Here is a 17021-nt window from a genome sequence, read left to right as displayed (position 1 = left end):
ATCTGATTTCCCACCAAACAACCTCACCTCTTCCCTCCACAAAAATTTTCCTTCATCTTTTCCCATCACACAGTCTCTCCGCATGACCTCCACAATACCCTTCCTTCGCCAAATGATACCCGCCTCATTGGCATACCCCCAGCTTGCATGGGAATTGTTTTAGGGTCCTGTGGAGCAAATTATAATATCCATGCAGACCATTAGGGAAAAAATCTTGCACTGCCAAAAGATGGCAGAAAACTGCCTACCCATCAAGAAATTTCTTATTAATCTTTGCCACCAGTAGCTTTGTTGGCTACTCTGATAGCTGTGTTCAGATTCTGAGATTGGAGTAACTTTTAGACTAAAAGATCCGTCGCTTGAGGGCGCTCTGTTTTTAGCATAGACTGTAGAAATTCACTCCCACTCGCTACAGTCCTGATCTGTGCTTTTCGTAAGACAGGATGACATCATCGCAGTGGGTCATGCCTGTTAGGGTACCAGTTGGCTTAAAATTAAAGTCATTGGCAAGATGCCAATATGACTTTGTGTTTTTTCATACCTAGTGACACAAGTTCTTTCCCGGTAATGCTTTTTTATAACTATTTGATATATTCATCTGGCTAATAACTGATTTGACCGTGATGACGTCACTAACACACCACTTTGTAGCAGTTGCCGGGATGGTATTCTAGGCTTTGTTACCACTGTTCGTTTGGGATTTTGCTACAAACGCACACATAGCCATGCGCTTAATTTATTTGCTACAGTTTCCAATTGCAGCTGCATAACTCCAGTTGTATTGTAGGTGACCGTGTTTAAACCATTAACTTGTATCAGTATAAATTTTAAGACAAGTTCATCTACAGAGTTTAAGCATAGACAGTAGATTTTCTCAGTCCAAAAGAAAAGGATCGTTGCCAGTCATGGGTAAACGCGATAAAAATCTTTGAGTAATATTGTATGAGGATTTTTACCCCATCTTAGAGTGAAACATGGAAAACACAGCTTTAGAGCAGGGAGGTTTTAGCTACCTCCATCTTTAAAGCGATTCCCAGTTTTCATCAGTCCTTTCTTGGTCACTTCAAATTTGTTTCAGTCAGTGCAACAAGTAAACGTCATCGATGATTGAATTTGTCTGTTTTAAATAGCGAGTTTTACTCGTTTTTACTTGATTCGTGTCCGATAATGGCCAATATGTTTTTATTTGGTAATTATTACAGACAGTTCTCTGAAACGATTACCAATCCTTAGACCCCGAAAATTACAAACTTTTTACTTGTGTTGAAGCACGGTCTCTCGAAGAGTGGCGGTGGCTATTAGGGACTGTGGTCTGCGAATCTCGATTCTGATATATCGGCTTCCCAAATAATCAATATATATTGTATGTGAAAGCCAAACTCTCTCTCTCTCTCTCTCTCTCTCTCTCTCTCTCTCTCTCTCTCTCCATGGATGTAAAAAAATAGACATCGATGCCCTCTCTCAAAACGATAATAGTTAAGATGGATTACGTGATCCATTCTTGGAATTCCAACGCCTTCGACATCGCGACAGTACGGCGTGAGAAACGACAACACATTGTTTATCTGTCGGCCACAACAAGATTAAAATAGTCACCCAGGACTTGTCAATGGTTAAACAAGTAATTAATTTGCATACTGTGCTACCAGACAGTGCTCGGAACGCAACCATAACAAGTGACACAATGAAAAGTTTTGTAATATAACAATTTATCACCAGCCAGTCCGTCCACCCGTACCAATGCGTGGCTCGGCTGTGTGTTACCGGCGTTATAGTATATACGGCCTCCCACCGGTGGTGGGAGGCCGTATAACGCCGGTAACACACAACCCTGCCACGCAGAGCTAGTCAACCCGGGACTTAGACTTGGTTAAAGTCTGTGAATTTTTCAAAAATAAAATCATTTGTAATAGTTTCTCTTGTGTCTCTCCCATTTCATACAAACCTATTTGGAAATAGGCAGTCCTGGCCAGGTTTTCCTGGCGACTGAACGCGTTACCTTTGAGTCTGCGCAGTAGTGAGTTAGTTTCTGCCGAATTCACCAAGAATCCGGGAGAAACTGCCGTGTGGACAGCGCGCACCCTGCTCATCACGTTCACCCCACTCACGCGTTTCACATGAAAACAGAACATGAAATTATTGCGTTCACCCAGACTTGAACCAAGTCTGCCCGGAACTCTGCACCAAGTGCGATTCTTGGTGAAAGAAAGGGGCTTTTTTCGGTGAAAATGGGGTGCGTTTTCAGATAAGGGACATTGTTTCATGATATGACGCTCGAGTGTCAATTCCACCTCGGTCAGTCCATGGTCAGTCCCACAGTCTATGCACACAATGCAAATGCTACAGCCGAATAGCGGTTTCAGCCGCTGGAAAACGTTGCTCAGAAAAAAGCTTCCCACATAGTTATGACCATGGAGCTACCAAATCACATTTGAAACGCGAAGTATTGGAAGGAAATAAAATATTTACTCTTTGTTTTGTCGACATCTGCCGTTGACTTGCCGTGCCTTTCAACGTCACACATTCGATAACACTGTTTGCCCAAATGCATCGTTATAAATGAGGATGATGACTCCGTTTACATCGAATCGGGGTGAATAGGTCAATAATTCTCAGCCAGAATGGTCTTTTTTCGAAAGATTCCATGGCAACATCCAAGGCAATACGTCATAGTCAAGAAAACTGACGGTGTGTTTGGCATCAGTTGTTGAAACCTGTGTAGCCATGGATTTATACACAGACAGTAAGTAGATGAAGAAACGGAATTAAAGTAAAATCATTTGTAATAGTTTCTCTTGTGTCTCGCCTATTTCATACAACCCTTTTTGCACTTTCGCAGCCCTGGCCAGGTTTTCCAAGGGATTGAACGGGTTACCTTTGAGTCTGCGCAGTAGTGAGTTTAGTTTCTGCGAGATGGTTTCTGCCGGATTCACCGTGATTCTGGGAGAAATCGCGTTCACCCCACCCATTGCGTTCATCCACTCACGCCTTCCACGTGAAAACAACAAAACTCATCGCGCTCACCCAACTCAAACATTCACAAACACAGAATTGAACCAAGTCTAGTGAATCGGTGACATCGTTCGGCATCTTCAAAGAGTTGTCAACGAGAGATATCTTCATCTTGTTTTTAAACAGACTAAGGATCAACCTCTTTGCGGTGAAAGCTATAAGGGGCGGGCCTTTTTTTAAACTCAAAACTCTGATCCTGTACGAGAGAACCAGAGAGGGGAAGTGGCTGTCATACCGCAGTTATTTGAAGTTCTTGTCTTACTGAGTACATTCACTGAAAGGAGAAAGTTGGGCAATTCAAGAAACTTCACAGCCCGAATTTAAAACCATTTAATAAATATTAACTCATGTTAAAGATAGGATTCGTGAAATCAGACAGGGTTGAGAAAAACAGAAAATACAGTCTCATGAATTTTATTACGAGAGGTTTGATAGTAAATGCTGATTTTTTGTTCGTCAAGGTTTACATGTGCATTCTATATTCTATCCGTCTGTAGCTGATCGCCATGTATACTTTAGTAGTAAGGAGCGCGCCTATTATGGTCCGTGAACGCGTAGAGGCGATAGATGGACGATCGATGTATCGATAGGCCTAATAATAGTAAGGCCTATCTCATCTCAACATCAGCCATTGGTTTTACGACCGTGATCTCAGTTATCTGGTTATTGTATCTTTTAGCGGCAAAAACACAATCTACTAGTGTAAGTAAAAGGGCAAAATTACAACATTGAACAGCATTTATTATACTCTGGTCTGTTTATTATTGTTCTGGTCTTCGGTGATGTTTTATAAATTGCTTATTTCTGTGTGGCTGGATGATGTTTATATATAAACATGCTAAACCGCGCCACTTTGTCGTGAGAAAGGACAACATTGTTCGACAGGTCAGGGTTATAATGAGATTAACGTCTGAGGTGAGCTTTTGATAGTGCACGAGCGCGCTGCGGGGTTCCCCAACACCTTGACAGAAAAACAATAACAAAACCAAGGCTGGTCCGTGGGAAACTCACTGATGAGGGATATCGTAATGTAGGGCATTTATGCTGCCTAAACAGGGAAACCAACGTACGTTCCATGGGCTTGTTGGGATCAAAATCTTTCAAGATTGAGAAAGCGGAGCTATCTTAAATTTTCAGCTGTTTTGAAATTCGTAATTAAATGGTAAGACTGACGATTTTAAAACGTTATATCTTATCCACAATGCTAACGAAGTTTCTGTGATACTGAGTTGCTGCGATCTGTTGCCCGAACTACTTTCTAACTTTGCCGAGGGGTGTTACAGCTATACATGCGGATAACAGAAATATTCCTACTGCGGGAAAGGTGCTCGTTCCTGTCTTGATCATTCACAGATCCATGCTATGAAATAGCTGGGTGGCAGATCGTCCATGTAGCCGACACGAACACGAAGTGTCTGTTACCGGCTACCAAAAACTATGAAAAATAGTAAAGAATGAACTACAAAATCACTATCAGTTTTAAGTTGTAGGTAGAATAAGTCTGTGCCTTTGTAAAAAATACTATAAAAATAGTAGAAAGTGAAGAACCAGCTGAAAGTTAGTTGAGGAGACCTTAACCGCATATCATTTGCATCTCATTGTCGGCTACATGGACTGTGTGCCCTGAAAGACCGTGATCCATGAATCACTTGAAAGCGAACGAAGTCGTATTGGCATAACCGTGTAAAACGGCAAAATTACCGTGTACTTTCGGAACAGCTTTGTGCATGGTAATCATCCCCACCCCCACCCCGAATAGAAAGTTGGAGTGTCCAGCGATGCTCACAGCCCGAAGAATGGAAGGAACATGATGCATCTCCAGGGACACGTCCTTTTGTGGAGGGACCGTGCCATGGATTATAGAAGCTGTTTCGGACGAAATGTGTTCAAAATGGATTCTGCTGTTGACAATTGATTCACTTACCATATTTTTCGAACCAAGTAAACAGCAGAATAATAATTTACATCGATTAAAACCTATTTCTGCGATCTGCATGACAAAAACTTAGTTTGAAATCATCATACGTGACTGTTTTGCATTTTACTTTCAAGTCAAAAACATTCCATTGTAGATGAACAATTGACAATTCCTTTTCTTTTCTATTGCATGTCACAATTTTTCAGCAACATAGAAGTACGTCCCATCCTACCGCCATGGTTTGAAGGGAAAAATTTTATAACGTCTTCAATAAACCATAGAGAGTAGCCCCCTCCCTCTACAGTTTTGTAGCTAATCAACTGCAGAGGGACCGTGGATGAATACAGGCTCATGATAGGATGGAAAATACCGAGACACGCCCACCTCACGACTGACCAAGCCCGGGAGAATGAACTTGATGGCGCCGTGAAGTCTCCGCGATTTGTTGACACTGTTGTTTGCTTATGCTCATCTGGTGGACCCCGGATATGAAAGTTTACCGGTAACTCACAACAAACCGTGAATTGCTGAACGAGGAACGTATAATCGGTTTCTGTTTACTCAACTTACGCACATTTCACTAAGTTTCTGATAAAGTGATCAGTACGCTAGATTTGCTGTCAAAGTGCTAATTTATGCATTTCCTTTTGTTTTGATGGTTTAAATAACCCACTATCGTCCATGGCTGATCAGAGAGACCTCAGCGACTCAATCGTCAACTGGCAGTTTCCCAATATCAACTCTATACAGATCAGATACCCCGAAGATACAACCATGGCTGTTCAGACCGACGCAGGACGCATTAGCGTGTTCTCAAGCTTTCAGTCTTTGTCGGAGGTACGTGTTCGCCTCGCAACAACCGACATCCCTCTTTTGCAGTTCCCTGAAAACGCAGACGATGGTTTTGCTGACGAAGCCGCTGTACCGCCACCACCGTCATGGTTCGATGACGATCTGTCACAGCCTGATCCAAGTGAGCAGGCTGAAGAGGATGGCGAAGAACGGCCGTTGATTGGTAAGTCAGTTTTGTTCGTCATGAATCATTGTTTCATCGTCTCATCAATGCTGTTTTTCCCAAATTATAGCAGCATTTTAGGGTTAAGAATTGCCTCCTTAATCTGCGACATCTCAGCCAAGGTTTCGCGGTTTCGCCCGTCTGATGGTTACAGAGCGAACTCTTGATCTTCAACAACGATATATTGACCATTTCATTTCGATTTTGTTTCAGACTTTTTTGACATGTCAGCCAGTGGCAATAACTTGTTCAACTACCACGGCCAGGGTTACGAAAGCTTGGAAGAGGATGTCCCTGAGTCTGATAATAATAGCATCTTCGATTTCGAGACTATTTCTGAAGATGACTCTTGGGCGGAAAATAGCGACTTCGATGACGAGGTAGTGTCTGATGATGATGAAGTGGTGCGTGGCCATTTCAATATCAGCAGTCTTCATAGAATACGGGTGCCAGTTCTCGCCGTTTTAGCACCAAAGCAACGACCAAGGTCACCAACAACAGCCAATCAGAAGAGGTTGCTGGAACTAGCCTTCAACAATATGACTTCTCCGTACCCAAGCATGGACGAAAAAAAAGAGTTGTCGACGCTCACTGGTCTCTCCTACGAACACATCGATGTAAGTATTGCACAGATGTCTGCATTTTTTGGTTTTATTATGTTACTGAAAACTCATTTCGCAGATACATCACCAAGGAAGCCGTGAATAAGTTACGCTTGCACAGACTTTGAACACGAACAGTTCTGAGTGAGTCTCTAAAAGTGATCGTGTCAAATTCGTGCCGTCAGCCACGGTCCCACCATTCTCCATTTTTGCAATATGTTGTCTTATCAAAACACGCAGTAATAATTTTGACGTTTTCCTCCGAAAATTCTTTCTTTTTTAAATTAAAAACCGACATTTCTTTTTATCTTCAGAATTGGTTTGCTAAACGTCGTGTCACTGAACGCAGACTGAGGCGCGGCATAGGATGCACCACAAGCGCTCTCGTAGCCAGATCCGCGATCTTTGGACACCAAAGAAGCAACTGAACAAGACTGGTTGCCAGCGTTGCGACCCTCGCGTAACTAGCACTTGCTTGAGATTTATATTTCTATTCCATCGAAGTTGCTAGGGAAAATTGTGTATTTTGTGGTATACATTGTTTTTGTCTTAGACTCTCTGGTGGGTCGTAACTTGACGTTTTAGATTTTTGTTCTATCCACTTTTTGCGTATTGAGTTTTCATCTTTTTATATTCCATTTGTTTCATGTTTTTCAGAGGATTCTTTCAAATGTAAACTAACAGTAAAGCTTTTATAAGTGTATATATTAAAATTATTTGTTGTATTGAAACTATGGCGAATCTGTGCGTTGTTTTGTGTATGGCATGTAAGACTGGTGCATCCGTATGTGGTATGATAGAGGAGAAATACGTGCAGCACTTATTCTAGCAAGTTTCAGTTTACTAGAATTCAGAATCATGCATAAGTTAATCAAAGCATACATACCTTGATCGATGATACGTCAAAGTGCGTTTTAAAGTACCGATTACCGATACCGATTTCATAGAAGCAAAGGACATTTACTGGAAAATATGCGGAATAATGGGCAAAAGATGTACTACCCTCAAAATTCACATGGACGTCTCCGGAATTCATGAAGCAATAAATCACTACATGTAAATGTGTGATAAATTCACCTCAGACTGTAAATTTGCATATCTCCCCCCCCCCCCCCCCGGTGATTGTGCTGATTCAGAGAAAACTTCCCGGAATCGCTCCAAGTTGGCCAATGCACAGGGACCGTGGCCAATGCTTATGTCCACTCGACCCCCTATATAAGACCTAACGCATTCTGAGAGTTAAACATATCCCAAGGTGAACAATTTCTAGGATATGTGGTGGCACAAACGCGATCTATGCATCCCTATTTCTGGTCAAAGATTGTCAGCTCGAACTTTAGAGTAAAACTTATTCGGTACTGTTGCGATTCTGAATGTAGCCCTACGAGTATGGCAAGAGTGTCCGGCTATAAGGCGGCGTAGCCAAAGCCGGACACTCGTCGTCATACTCGTAGGGCTATTCTGATTGCAACCAGGGCGGTCGCGGTTTTTTTACCTTCATGCACCCGAATAGCTACTTGCCCATAGCCAGCCATAGGTTAGGTAACCCACAGAGATAGCACAGTGTACTACCCGCATAGTCAAACCGTACCTTTCCTTGCAAATTTTTAACAGTTTAACCACGGTCCCTCCCCCCCCCCTGTGGAGGGACCGTGGTTTAACCTCTAAATCTTAAAGCGGGACGCTGCACATCAGCCCTAAAAAGATGCTGCGACACAGGATCAGCGAAAAGCTCGTTCCGTTTGCGCCCTCAACTGCTGCGTTTGTGTGAAGGAAATGCAATTTTACTTCATATGAGTGAAGGAAACAACGAAAAAAGCGGCTGTTTCCTCATTGTCCTTGTCGAGACTCCTCCCGCGAGTTCGTGGCTAAATAGTGAGAGGGGGAGCGTAGAGAGCGCCCTCGAGCGACGGATCTTCCAGTCTACCCACGTCCGTGTGATCAAAATTTTTAAACTCCCCCTGCCCCAATAAAAACATAATCATATAGCGGCATATTTATTAGGAATGCACGCTGAGTAAAAATAAACATGTATTGTGTAGTTCTGCTCGCAGATGTTGTACACTATCTCTTATTATCAGCAGTTTGTAGAGCCATATTCCTGTAAGGCAAGTTCTTCAATTGATTCATTTTCAAACGTATCAGTGGACTTTTTGTATTTATCAATCTTTAATAGCCGACTTGATTTTATCCAACTCTGGCCAGGTCAATGGCACCTGCTGAAGAGCACACGAATGACAATCATCAGAGAGTATGCAAATTGTAAATTCCTGGCCACATTTTGCCAAATTATTAAAAACTGAGCACAGTGACTTGCCCAAAAAATATTTTTTCATAAGTACCAGATGTATACGACTTAGATGCTACTTATGCTTTACAAAATTAAAAATACTGGAAGGTTAAAATATTCCATCAAACAAACGTTTTAATCTTAGAAATTTCGGGTGTAGTAAAGGCATATTTGGCAAAAAATAAATGATTCCATTTCGTCACACATTTTTTCAATTAAATTAGAGTTTACTGTTCAAAATTTTACTTGTGTTATTGTGCTATGAGATGTGAAAATTTCATTCACCGCATGAACTTGAAATCAGTGGTTTTATACATTGATATTAAGTGATTTTCAAGAAAAACTGACTTTTCATTATACGTTTGTAGAAAATCAAGCATGGTGACCCCAACTTTTTTCTCTAATATTTGATTATTCTCATATGCCAGAATTCAAAAATATCTAGTCTTCCATGTGTTGCTCTCTGGCCTGATCTTGTGTGCAAGTATGTTTCACTCTGTCAATTGAGTGTTTTATGACCCAAAACTCTTCTACAACTATATATTAGAGTCAGAGCTATCACTCTCACTGCCGGTATGCAGTGACAGTGACACTTCCCGTAGGCAGCAGCAGGGCAGTAGCTAGATTAACTTTAACAATTTTGACAATATTTTTGTTCAGTATATATATCTGCGTTCTTGTTCTACCCTAGCTAGAGCACGTTGAACTGTCCAGTATTCAGCTCGCCAACACAGCCTTTGAATTGTATGCACCGAGCATATGCATTTGTATCATTGACAAATGACTTTCAGCCTGGACTCTAATTCAATCATCACTAATATTTAGATATACAAGTTTTGTTTCCAAACTGAATATTGTGTGTTTCAGCATGGAGGCTTTCTTTCTTCCTGCATGGTTTCAGCATGCTGTATAGCATGTATAGAGACACCAAGAAACTACTTGATATAAGTTCATTGCATAGAAATATTGAAAAAAATATCAACAGTTGCAGCTTCTGCCCCGTTACAAGGCCAACTTGATGTTTTTACGAAAATTCAATGGCATTCATACATTGTTAGATTTTTTTCGATAGTAAAGTCATAAAATGCGACAAAACTGTTCGAGATTTTGTTTAATTATTATTAACATTAGAACCACTGGATGACATGGAAATGTCAGGAACCAAAATATTTTCAGCGCCACCCCCCTCCCCTCGGTAGGCAGAGCAACAGTTTCAAGTCCCTCCTCGACTATCCCCAGAATTTTTTAATCCCCCCTGAATTCCTCCGGCTCGCGGCCTAACTACTTTGATTTTGTGTCCTTTGTTTGACAGTTTTTGACGAATTAAGTATTTGTTTAGATGACACGTGATCGTACAAATGTCACCATTGAAACTTATCTACAGGAGCTTGACAGCCTCGTCCTGTATATTCGTGAAAGACATACATAATAAACAACCAAAGATCGTTGTTCAGTGGCCCCAAATCCTTTTTACACAATAAACAAACTTCGAAATACAGCTTACCCATCTAATATTATAAATACGATATATACAGATTTACAAATTTATGTAATTTATGTAATTCTTGTAGACTGCAAACTCCCTTCACCACGGTCTCTCAACCTCGAATCCACAAATTTGTGGAGGGACCATGCCGTCGCCGATATCTCCACTATACCGCAGACACCTATTTGTTATAATTGTTCTGTCATTCGTATGTTATATTGTGCACAAGAATTTTACAGGTTTTGCTGATGTCGCGCAAAGGCGACTGACTCCGTTCGATTTTTGATGATATTTGGTAGCTGATTTCCCCCGATGAATTGGTCTCGTCATTGAACATGGTACATTTTGTTCATTATTTCTGTTCAATATGTGCGTAATGTATACTCCGTAATTACTGGAAAAGTACTTGTTGTCGGAACCGCAATTATTATATGCAGAATGTTGTGCTCACAGGTATTCGACTCGATGCAAGCAAACCGTCACTGATGCAACCAGTAAGTTACATCAGTGACGGTTTGCTTGCATTGAATCGAATGCCTGTGGTTGCAACTTGAGCCATTCTCATTATTTGTTGAATAGCGCCATCGTGGCGTGAGAAAAGCAAAGTCGAAAGCGACCGACAAACTACCAGACCTCATCCCATGTCTGATAAACTTGTCCGACACCCAACTTGTCGAACACTTAACACCTGCGTGCGCGTGGTTTGCACCGTTCTGTCTACCTAGCGCCCCCAGATGGCAAGATCGATCACAACAGACCCACAATAACTGAGACCATAGACAGTAGCGGGGCAGCAACGCCATCACTATATTCCGCATGGTCTGTATTACCATAAACAGTACCTCTTGTTTCTGCCGTCTATTGAGTGAATGACTTTTTATGACATACACGGTTTGAAAATTCTCCTTTCAATACTAAGTCCCTTTCACGATACTTTTTGGCCCAGCGTATAACCATGGATGTAACATCCATAAGCTGTTATGGCCAATTACAATTTTGCGAGCATCTTAAAAGTTTGAAAAAAATATTTTCAAGTTCAGTGTTTAAAACACTTGCGGTGTACTATAAGCAGGGTACACTGGACCAAAAGGGAGACAACTCTGATGGGGAGAATTTTCCTGATCAGGAAAAACAACCCCTCTTTCATCAGGAGACTGTCTTCCGACATAGCGACGTCCTCCGACCATGCTCCGACAGAATTCGCACTTGGTAAAGTATATCGTGTGTTCATTAAATTTGAGGTTTACCAGTGTTCTAAAAAAGTTTACCATTGCCTTCTTACCGCTTTTTCCAAATTTATTTTATACTTGCGATATATTAGGTAGAAGAGAGAGAAAATAACTTTTCGCTTACATTTTCATGAAGTGTGTTAAGATATTTCAGCCTAGAGGCCTAGATGGTCACTTTTTACGTCAACTTTTTCAAAATGTTACCCATGTAGGACAAAATCTCCCAAACAGGAGATTTCGTAATGCAATGCATAACTTTGAGTTTCCTGTCAATATCATGTCTGGCCCGAAAAAGGTGAGAAATGTTTGAAATTCCATCCCAGTTCATTATAGGTAATCCTTGGCGCCACGCGCCCGACCTTACATATTGCGTTGTATACACATGACATGTTAATGCTATTGTTCGCCGCTAATCGGAGAGGATGATCGGCTATCAAGATAATCAGTACTCAACAAAGTTCGGAAGTCTTTATACCTTTAACATCTGGTCACTATTAGTTGATCGCAGCTATTCACACATACGGTATCACCTGTAAACAAGCCGAGCGGCAGTCAGCCGAGATTATATATGGAATTCTTTTCTTTCGTAATGTTCAAATACCCATCATCCTTCACGTTTCTTCACACACATATGAAGCTTTTGAGCAGACAAATCACAATTCTCTTAGTTTGTCCTCTTGCCTAATCGACAATGGACATCATTCTCGCCGAATTCCTCTGTCAGCCTCTAGAATTCGCCCTGTTCAACCGCCAGTCTCTAGAGCTCGAAATCATAACGGCGACCACCAACGTTCCTCGGTTCCTAGCGAGAGATCTAACTGTCATCGATATTGACGAGTTGTCAGAGAGTCCACCGCCGCCGTCTCCTGATCATCCGAACGATTCTTCAACAGCGTCCGAGGAAGACGGCGACCATCTGATAGGTGACCAAACACGCTTAGCATGTAAGTAAAGTGTGAAAAGACATTTACCCAGGTCCGAAAAGAGTGAAAGAAGAATGTAGAGAAGTATGATGAGTGCATGTGTTGAACCACAGACAGCCTCTACTGTCTTTGGTTGAACCACTGCAGAGAGGTAAAATAAATTGCGATAATTGAGTATGTATTAGGTATGTATAAAGGTATTTTTGCCTTCGGAGGTTTTTGGCCTTCGCCGGATGGGTAGGCGGCGCCAATATCAGTAAAGCCATGGAGGTGGTAAAGCAGAGGTGCCCAACGTTCAGTGCGGGGTGACTTGAATGTTGCTCACGCTTATGTTTTGGCACAGTCACCTGTGGTCTATTCCGCTTTGCGCCCCATAGACGTATGTACGTATGCTTCATATCTTCTTCTAAGGCATATGTACACACGTCTATGGGGCGCATATATATATTATATATATATATATATATATATATATATATATATATATATATATATATATATATATATATATATATACACGCAAAGCGAAATAGACCACAGGTGACTGTGGTTTTGGCGAGGTATCCGTCGAATTCGACCGAAAATCGCATGAAGCAAGCGTTTTGGAAGCAAATTAAGTATCAGGTATGAATTTTGAGAATGATACGCAACGATCGACGGTTAGATGACTTGCTAATTTTCACCGTAAAATCGAACGCGGAAGATGGCATGCCATGGTTCAGATGGTTTTTATAGCGATTCTGTTTCCTTACTTTCTTCTCCTCATGCATATGTACACGTCTATGCACAGGGTACCCAGACATCCGGTTGTTGTTGTGTTTATTGTTGTTTATGCTTATTAGTCATGTTTTTGTTGACCAATAAAATTCAACGAACAAACTGTTGTGTTGCTGTTGGTTCAAACGTACTGTAGATGTCATAAAAAACGCTACAAGGACACTATCATTATTTTACCTCCCTGCCAACGTACACTTTCCTCATAATAGTATAAGAAAACTTCGATGGCAGTGGTTGGTTATTTTCAGCTTTACCTGTTGCCGATAAGCTTTGGCGAAGTGGTGTGTTTTAGGGGCGAAATGCTGTTGGGCGACGTGACTTTGGGGCGAAGAGGTTTTGGTGCGAAATAAAATGGTATGGGACAATCATGGTATGGTGCGAAGTGGTTTTGGTGCGAATTGTCTTGTGTCTGGGAACCTGGGCCCATAGCCTGTCCATCTTACAGGCCATGAGGAAATTTCAACTTTTAACGATAACTTTGTATATGAGAAAACAAAAGAAAATCACTGAATCGCGAATCGTAACAGGGCCGTCTACAGATTAAACCTTGCATATTGTCAGGATGCCAGCGTGGTAACCACGGGCGTTCGTTAGCCGGATAGTCTGCTAAGTAGATCTATATTCTGCTCGATCTATCGATCCCGTTGTCGATATGCCCGCCACTGCAACCTAACTGAGTATTTAGATTACAGTGGCGGGCATATCGACTACGGGATCGATAGATCGAGCAGAAAATCGATCTACTTAGCAGACTACTAATCTAAAGAGCGCCTGTGCGGGTAACGACGGACAGGAAACGCAAATACTAGACGTTTATATTTTGTGATATGACACACACGACTGAAATCCCCAAACACCAGGGAAGGTAGATACATCAGTCTGCTCGTGCGGCAAAAGGTCTGTATGCAAGGAGAGCTCTTCCTACATCCTTGTTTTCAAACAACAGGTTGTGACACAAACTGATGGAAAGACCAGTTTTTCGATAGAGTGATTCGCATCTGTGCTCTCCCTTCGAAATGGTTGTTTGATTCGTCATCTACGGAAGCTGGTTCCATAGTAACTGTGGGCACAGACAAGGATAATGTGGGTCCATATAGCTGTGGTGTTTTCAGACTGGATTTCTGCCTTTTACGGGCTGATTTTGACTTTTACGACTTTTTACCCCACCACCACACCACAACAATGGACCCACAGATAGCTCCATATAGCTACCTACATTTCCGAGCCATAGATAAAAGATGGGTAAGTTCTCCTCCCGTAGGGTAACTGTCCGAATCTCTGTTAGCTAAGCCTTGATGTCTATACATCATGCCATCATGGAGCTGAACAAGCTCCATATCATCATGGAAGTAGCAGCTAGCACACTCAGCGAGTCTTTTTTATAATCCATGGTCATGTAGGCAATCTATTCTGTACGGATCATAATTCGCTATATGAATGCACTGCATTAATCCCATCCCTTGTCTTTCAGGGACACCGACTACATCGACAAGTGGTGTTAACGCCGTCGACGAAAGCTATGCTCTATCGCCACCTCCCACCCCAACGTTGGGCGAAAATGAAGTTGCCGCTACAGTCCAGAGTAGTGAAGTATCCAGTTCAACATCAACAGACAGGTTGGACGTATCCTTCATAGACCCTTCTGATAACATGCCAACAGCAAATTCTAAATACAGGAGAAGACGAAAGTACCGGTGTAAGTCCCGCGTGTGTTTACGACCCGGGCAACAACCACTGTTGGAAGAGGAGTTCCACTACTCAATGTTCCCAACCGTTGGCAGAAGACAGAAGTTGGCAACACGGACTGGACTCTCTTACGAGACTGTAAATGTAAGTATTCGTAAAGAGTCCTTAGCTGACCTGTTTGCAGATTAAAATGCACTGATTACGAGCCAGTGGCTATTATGTTTTTCACAAACTAAAGCTCGTTATAACATTAGAATGTCAAAATTATAGTTATCATGTGTATGAGGAACTACACAAGTTTGCCCATACCCAAAATATGAGTAAGAAGTGATACTACCTCTATACTCAAACCTTCTCCAACAAGTTGCAAGAAGTTCTAAAGAAATAAAACCTTTGTCTATTCAATTATTTTCTTGTGTCGCCTATGAAAACCTACACGAGTAATTGCGGAGCAATCTTACTTTAAAGTTAAAGACATTTTTATTTTTTGTCGAATATATATTGTACGTTTATAATTCGAGAATCATTAACATCGTAATTATTTTTCTTTCTACAGAACTGGTTTATATACCGCCGGGCTTTGTTCAGGAGGCAAACGAGGATATGCAGTTTGTGCCCGTCTTCAAGAACGAGAAGTTAGAGAGCGCCACCAGCCCGAGTGAACTTTTACGACTTCGTCTTTTTTTTCTCGACTACATACACTTTTGATGTTTGAAATTTTATTGTAAATATTAAATATTTTCTTAGAGTCTCAAAACTGTTTGAGTGTATACGAACTTTATTACATAGTACGAATGGGAGATGAACCGTCATAGATACAATTCATTGTACGAAGTATCACTTGATTATCCAATTTCTGATAAAGAATTGATAAGGTCTATGGGAGTAGAAGGACGTATATGAGCAATATTGAAGTGTTTACTAGCAACTGTGAGTAGTGAACTCCTAGCCGTAAGACACCGGCCTAGATTTACCAATATCATGCCACCAAATATTCTACGGTCTTTTCCTCGAGAAAGACTTCTAAACATTTTGTTCGCTCGTCCATCTAATGGAGGGGTTATTAGGTTAGTCAAGCAGACTCATGTACAGTCTAACTGAATCGATTTTGCTTACCTGAAAGAATAAACACTGTTTTGTCGATCAAGTCCCCGAAACTACCCAGGAAAAGCAAATTGCATCGATTTTAATGCGACTGTAAGCGATCGATGTGTAGAATAAATTTCCCCCACTTCGGTGAAAATGTTCTTAAAACTTGCAAATGGAACAAGATTAAGAACACGAAGTTTCGGGTGGAAAGTAGTGCGGACCTTTCTACACCTACATTGATGCTTGTTTGGTTTGAACTTTAATTTGACGTATTCTTGTAAAGATGATTGCCTGCATAAATCAAAATGCATGTTTTGTGTATGACGGCTGTAGACATTTTGTTGTAATAAGGAGTCAAAGGGCCAAGGAAATCATGACAATCACAGGCGTACGGAACGTTTCGTAGATCGTCGTTGGATGGGAAGTGACTGACACTGTGAGGCCGAAGGCCGAACCTCGGTACTGTATTTGGTTCGGCCTTCGGCCTCACAGTGTCAGTCACTTCCCATCCGACGACGATCTACGAAACGTTCCGTACGCCTGTGATGACAATGGGCCTGAATTTTGGCAAAAACCACCACCGAGGGCGCTATTTTCATTACTGACTCAAAATTTCCATGGACCTGCCCACACGAAAAATTCACCAGTAGTCAAGGTGACATTGACCTAACAAGTGTCAGAAGGATTCGTGTTTTAACCCTTTCACCGTCATGATTTTGCCCAACCCCATTGTTGTCAATGGTGATCGTGGATCTGTTTACAGGGAATCGGGGGTGAGCAGGTTAAAGTAGGAAAATTGAGCTCAACGCTACTGTGGTGATCTATGAGAAATAAATCAGTGGTCTTGTATGGCAAGCCAAACGTCGCAATATTCTAGAATTTTTTTTCTTTTTATAAAAAAAATTCTTTTTGTAAAAACCTATTTTCCTTTTGTAAAAATCCATTTTCTTTGTGTAAAAACGTATTTTCTTTGTGTAAAACCTATATTCTTTTT

At 41.4% G+C, this 17021-nt stretch overlaps 2 protein-coding genes across 2 annotated transcripts; both read left to right on the top strand.

The window, feature by feature from the left end:
* The first annotated feature begins 5526 nt into the window (after nucleotides 1-5526).
* LOC139149056 (uncharacterized) lies at nucleotides 5527-7278 on the top strand. Its single transcript, XM_070720577.1, has 3 exons — nucleotides 5527-5945; nucleotides 6159-6562; nucleotides 6862-7278. The coding sequence occupies exons 1-3, from the start codon at nucleotides 5612-5614 to the stop codon at nucleotides 6973-6975; spliced, it is 852 nt and encodes a 283-aa protein (XP_070576678.1). The 5' UTR covers nucleotides 5527-5611; the 3' UTR covers nucleotides 6976-7278.
* A 4878-nt stretch (nucleotides 7279-12156) lies between these two features.
* Nucleotides 12157-15695, top strand: LOC139150623 (homeobox protein CDX-1-like). The gene is made up of 3 exons (XM_070723060.1): nucleotides 12157-12496; nucleotides 14724-15082; nucleotides 15495-15695. The coding sequence occupies exons 1-3, from the start codon at nucleotides 12244-12246 to the stop codon at nucleotides 15576-15578; spliced, it is 696 nt and encodes a 231-aa protein (XP_070579161.1). The 5' UTR covers nucleotides 12157-12243; the 3' UTR covers nucleotides 15579-15695.
* The last annotated feature ends 1326 nt before the right edge of the window (nucleotides 15696-17021 follow it).

Source organism: Ptychodera flava, chromosome 14, assembly GCF_041260155.1.
Source record: "Ptychodera flava strain L36383 chromosome 14, AS_Pfla_20210202, whole genome shotgun sequence".
Classification (NCBI taxonomy): domain Eukaryota; kingdom Metazoa; phylum Hemichordata; class Enteropneusta; family Ptychoderidae; genus Ptychodera; species Ptychodera flava.
The sequence above is the reverse complement of the archived record's forward strand: the minus strand, read 5'-3'. Positions and strand labels throughout refer to the sequence as shown.

Bases quoted from the DNA above. Each gene is read 5' to 3' on its own strand.
- LOC139149056 (XM_070720577.1), top strand. From the start codon at position 5,612: ATGGCTGATCAGAGAGACCTCAGCGACTCAATCGTCAACTGGCAGTTT. The intron at 5,946-6,158 runs GTAAGTCAGTTT...ATTTTGTTTCAG, and splicing joins CGAAGAACGGCCGTTGATTG to ACTTTTTTGACATGTCAGCC. The intron at 6,563-6,861 runs GTAAGTATTGCA...TTTTATCTTCAG, and splicing joins TCTCCTACGAACACATCGAT to AATTGGTTTGCTAAACGTCG.
- LOC139150623 (XM_070723060.1), top strand. From the start codon at position 12,244: ATGGACATCATTCTCGCCGAATTCCTCTGTCAGCCTCTAGAATTCGCC. The intron at 12,497-14,723 runs GTAAGTAAAGTG...CTTGTCTTTCAG, and splicing joins TGACCAAACACGCTTAGCAT to GGACACCGACTACATCGACA. The intron at 15,083-15,494 runs GTAAGTATTCGT...TTCTTTCTACAG, and splicing joins TCTCTTACGAGACTGTAAAT to AACTGGTTTATATACCGCCG.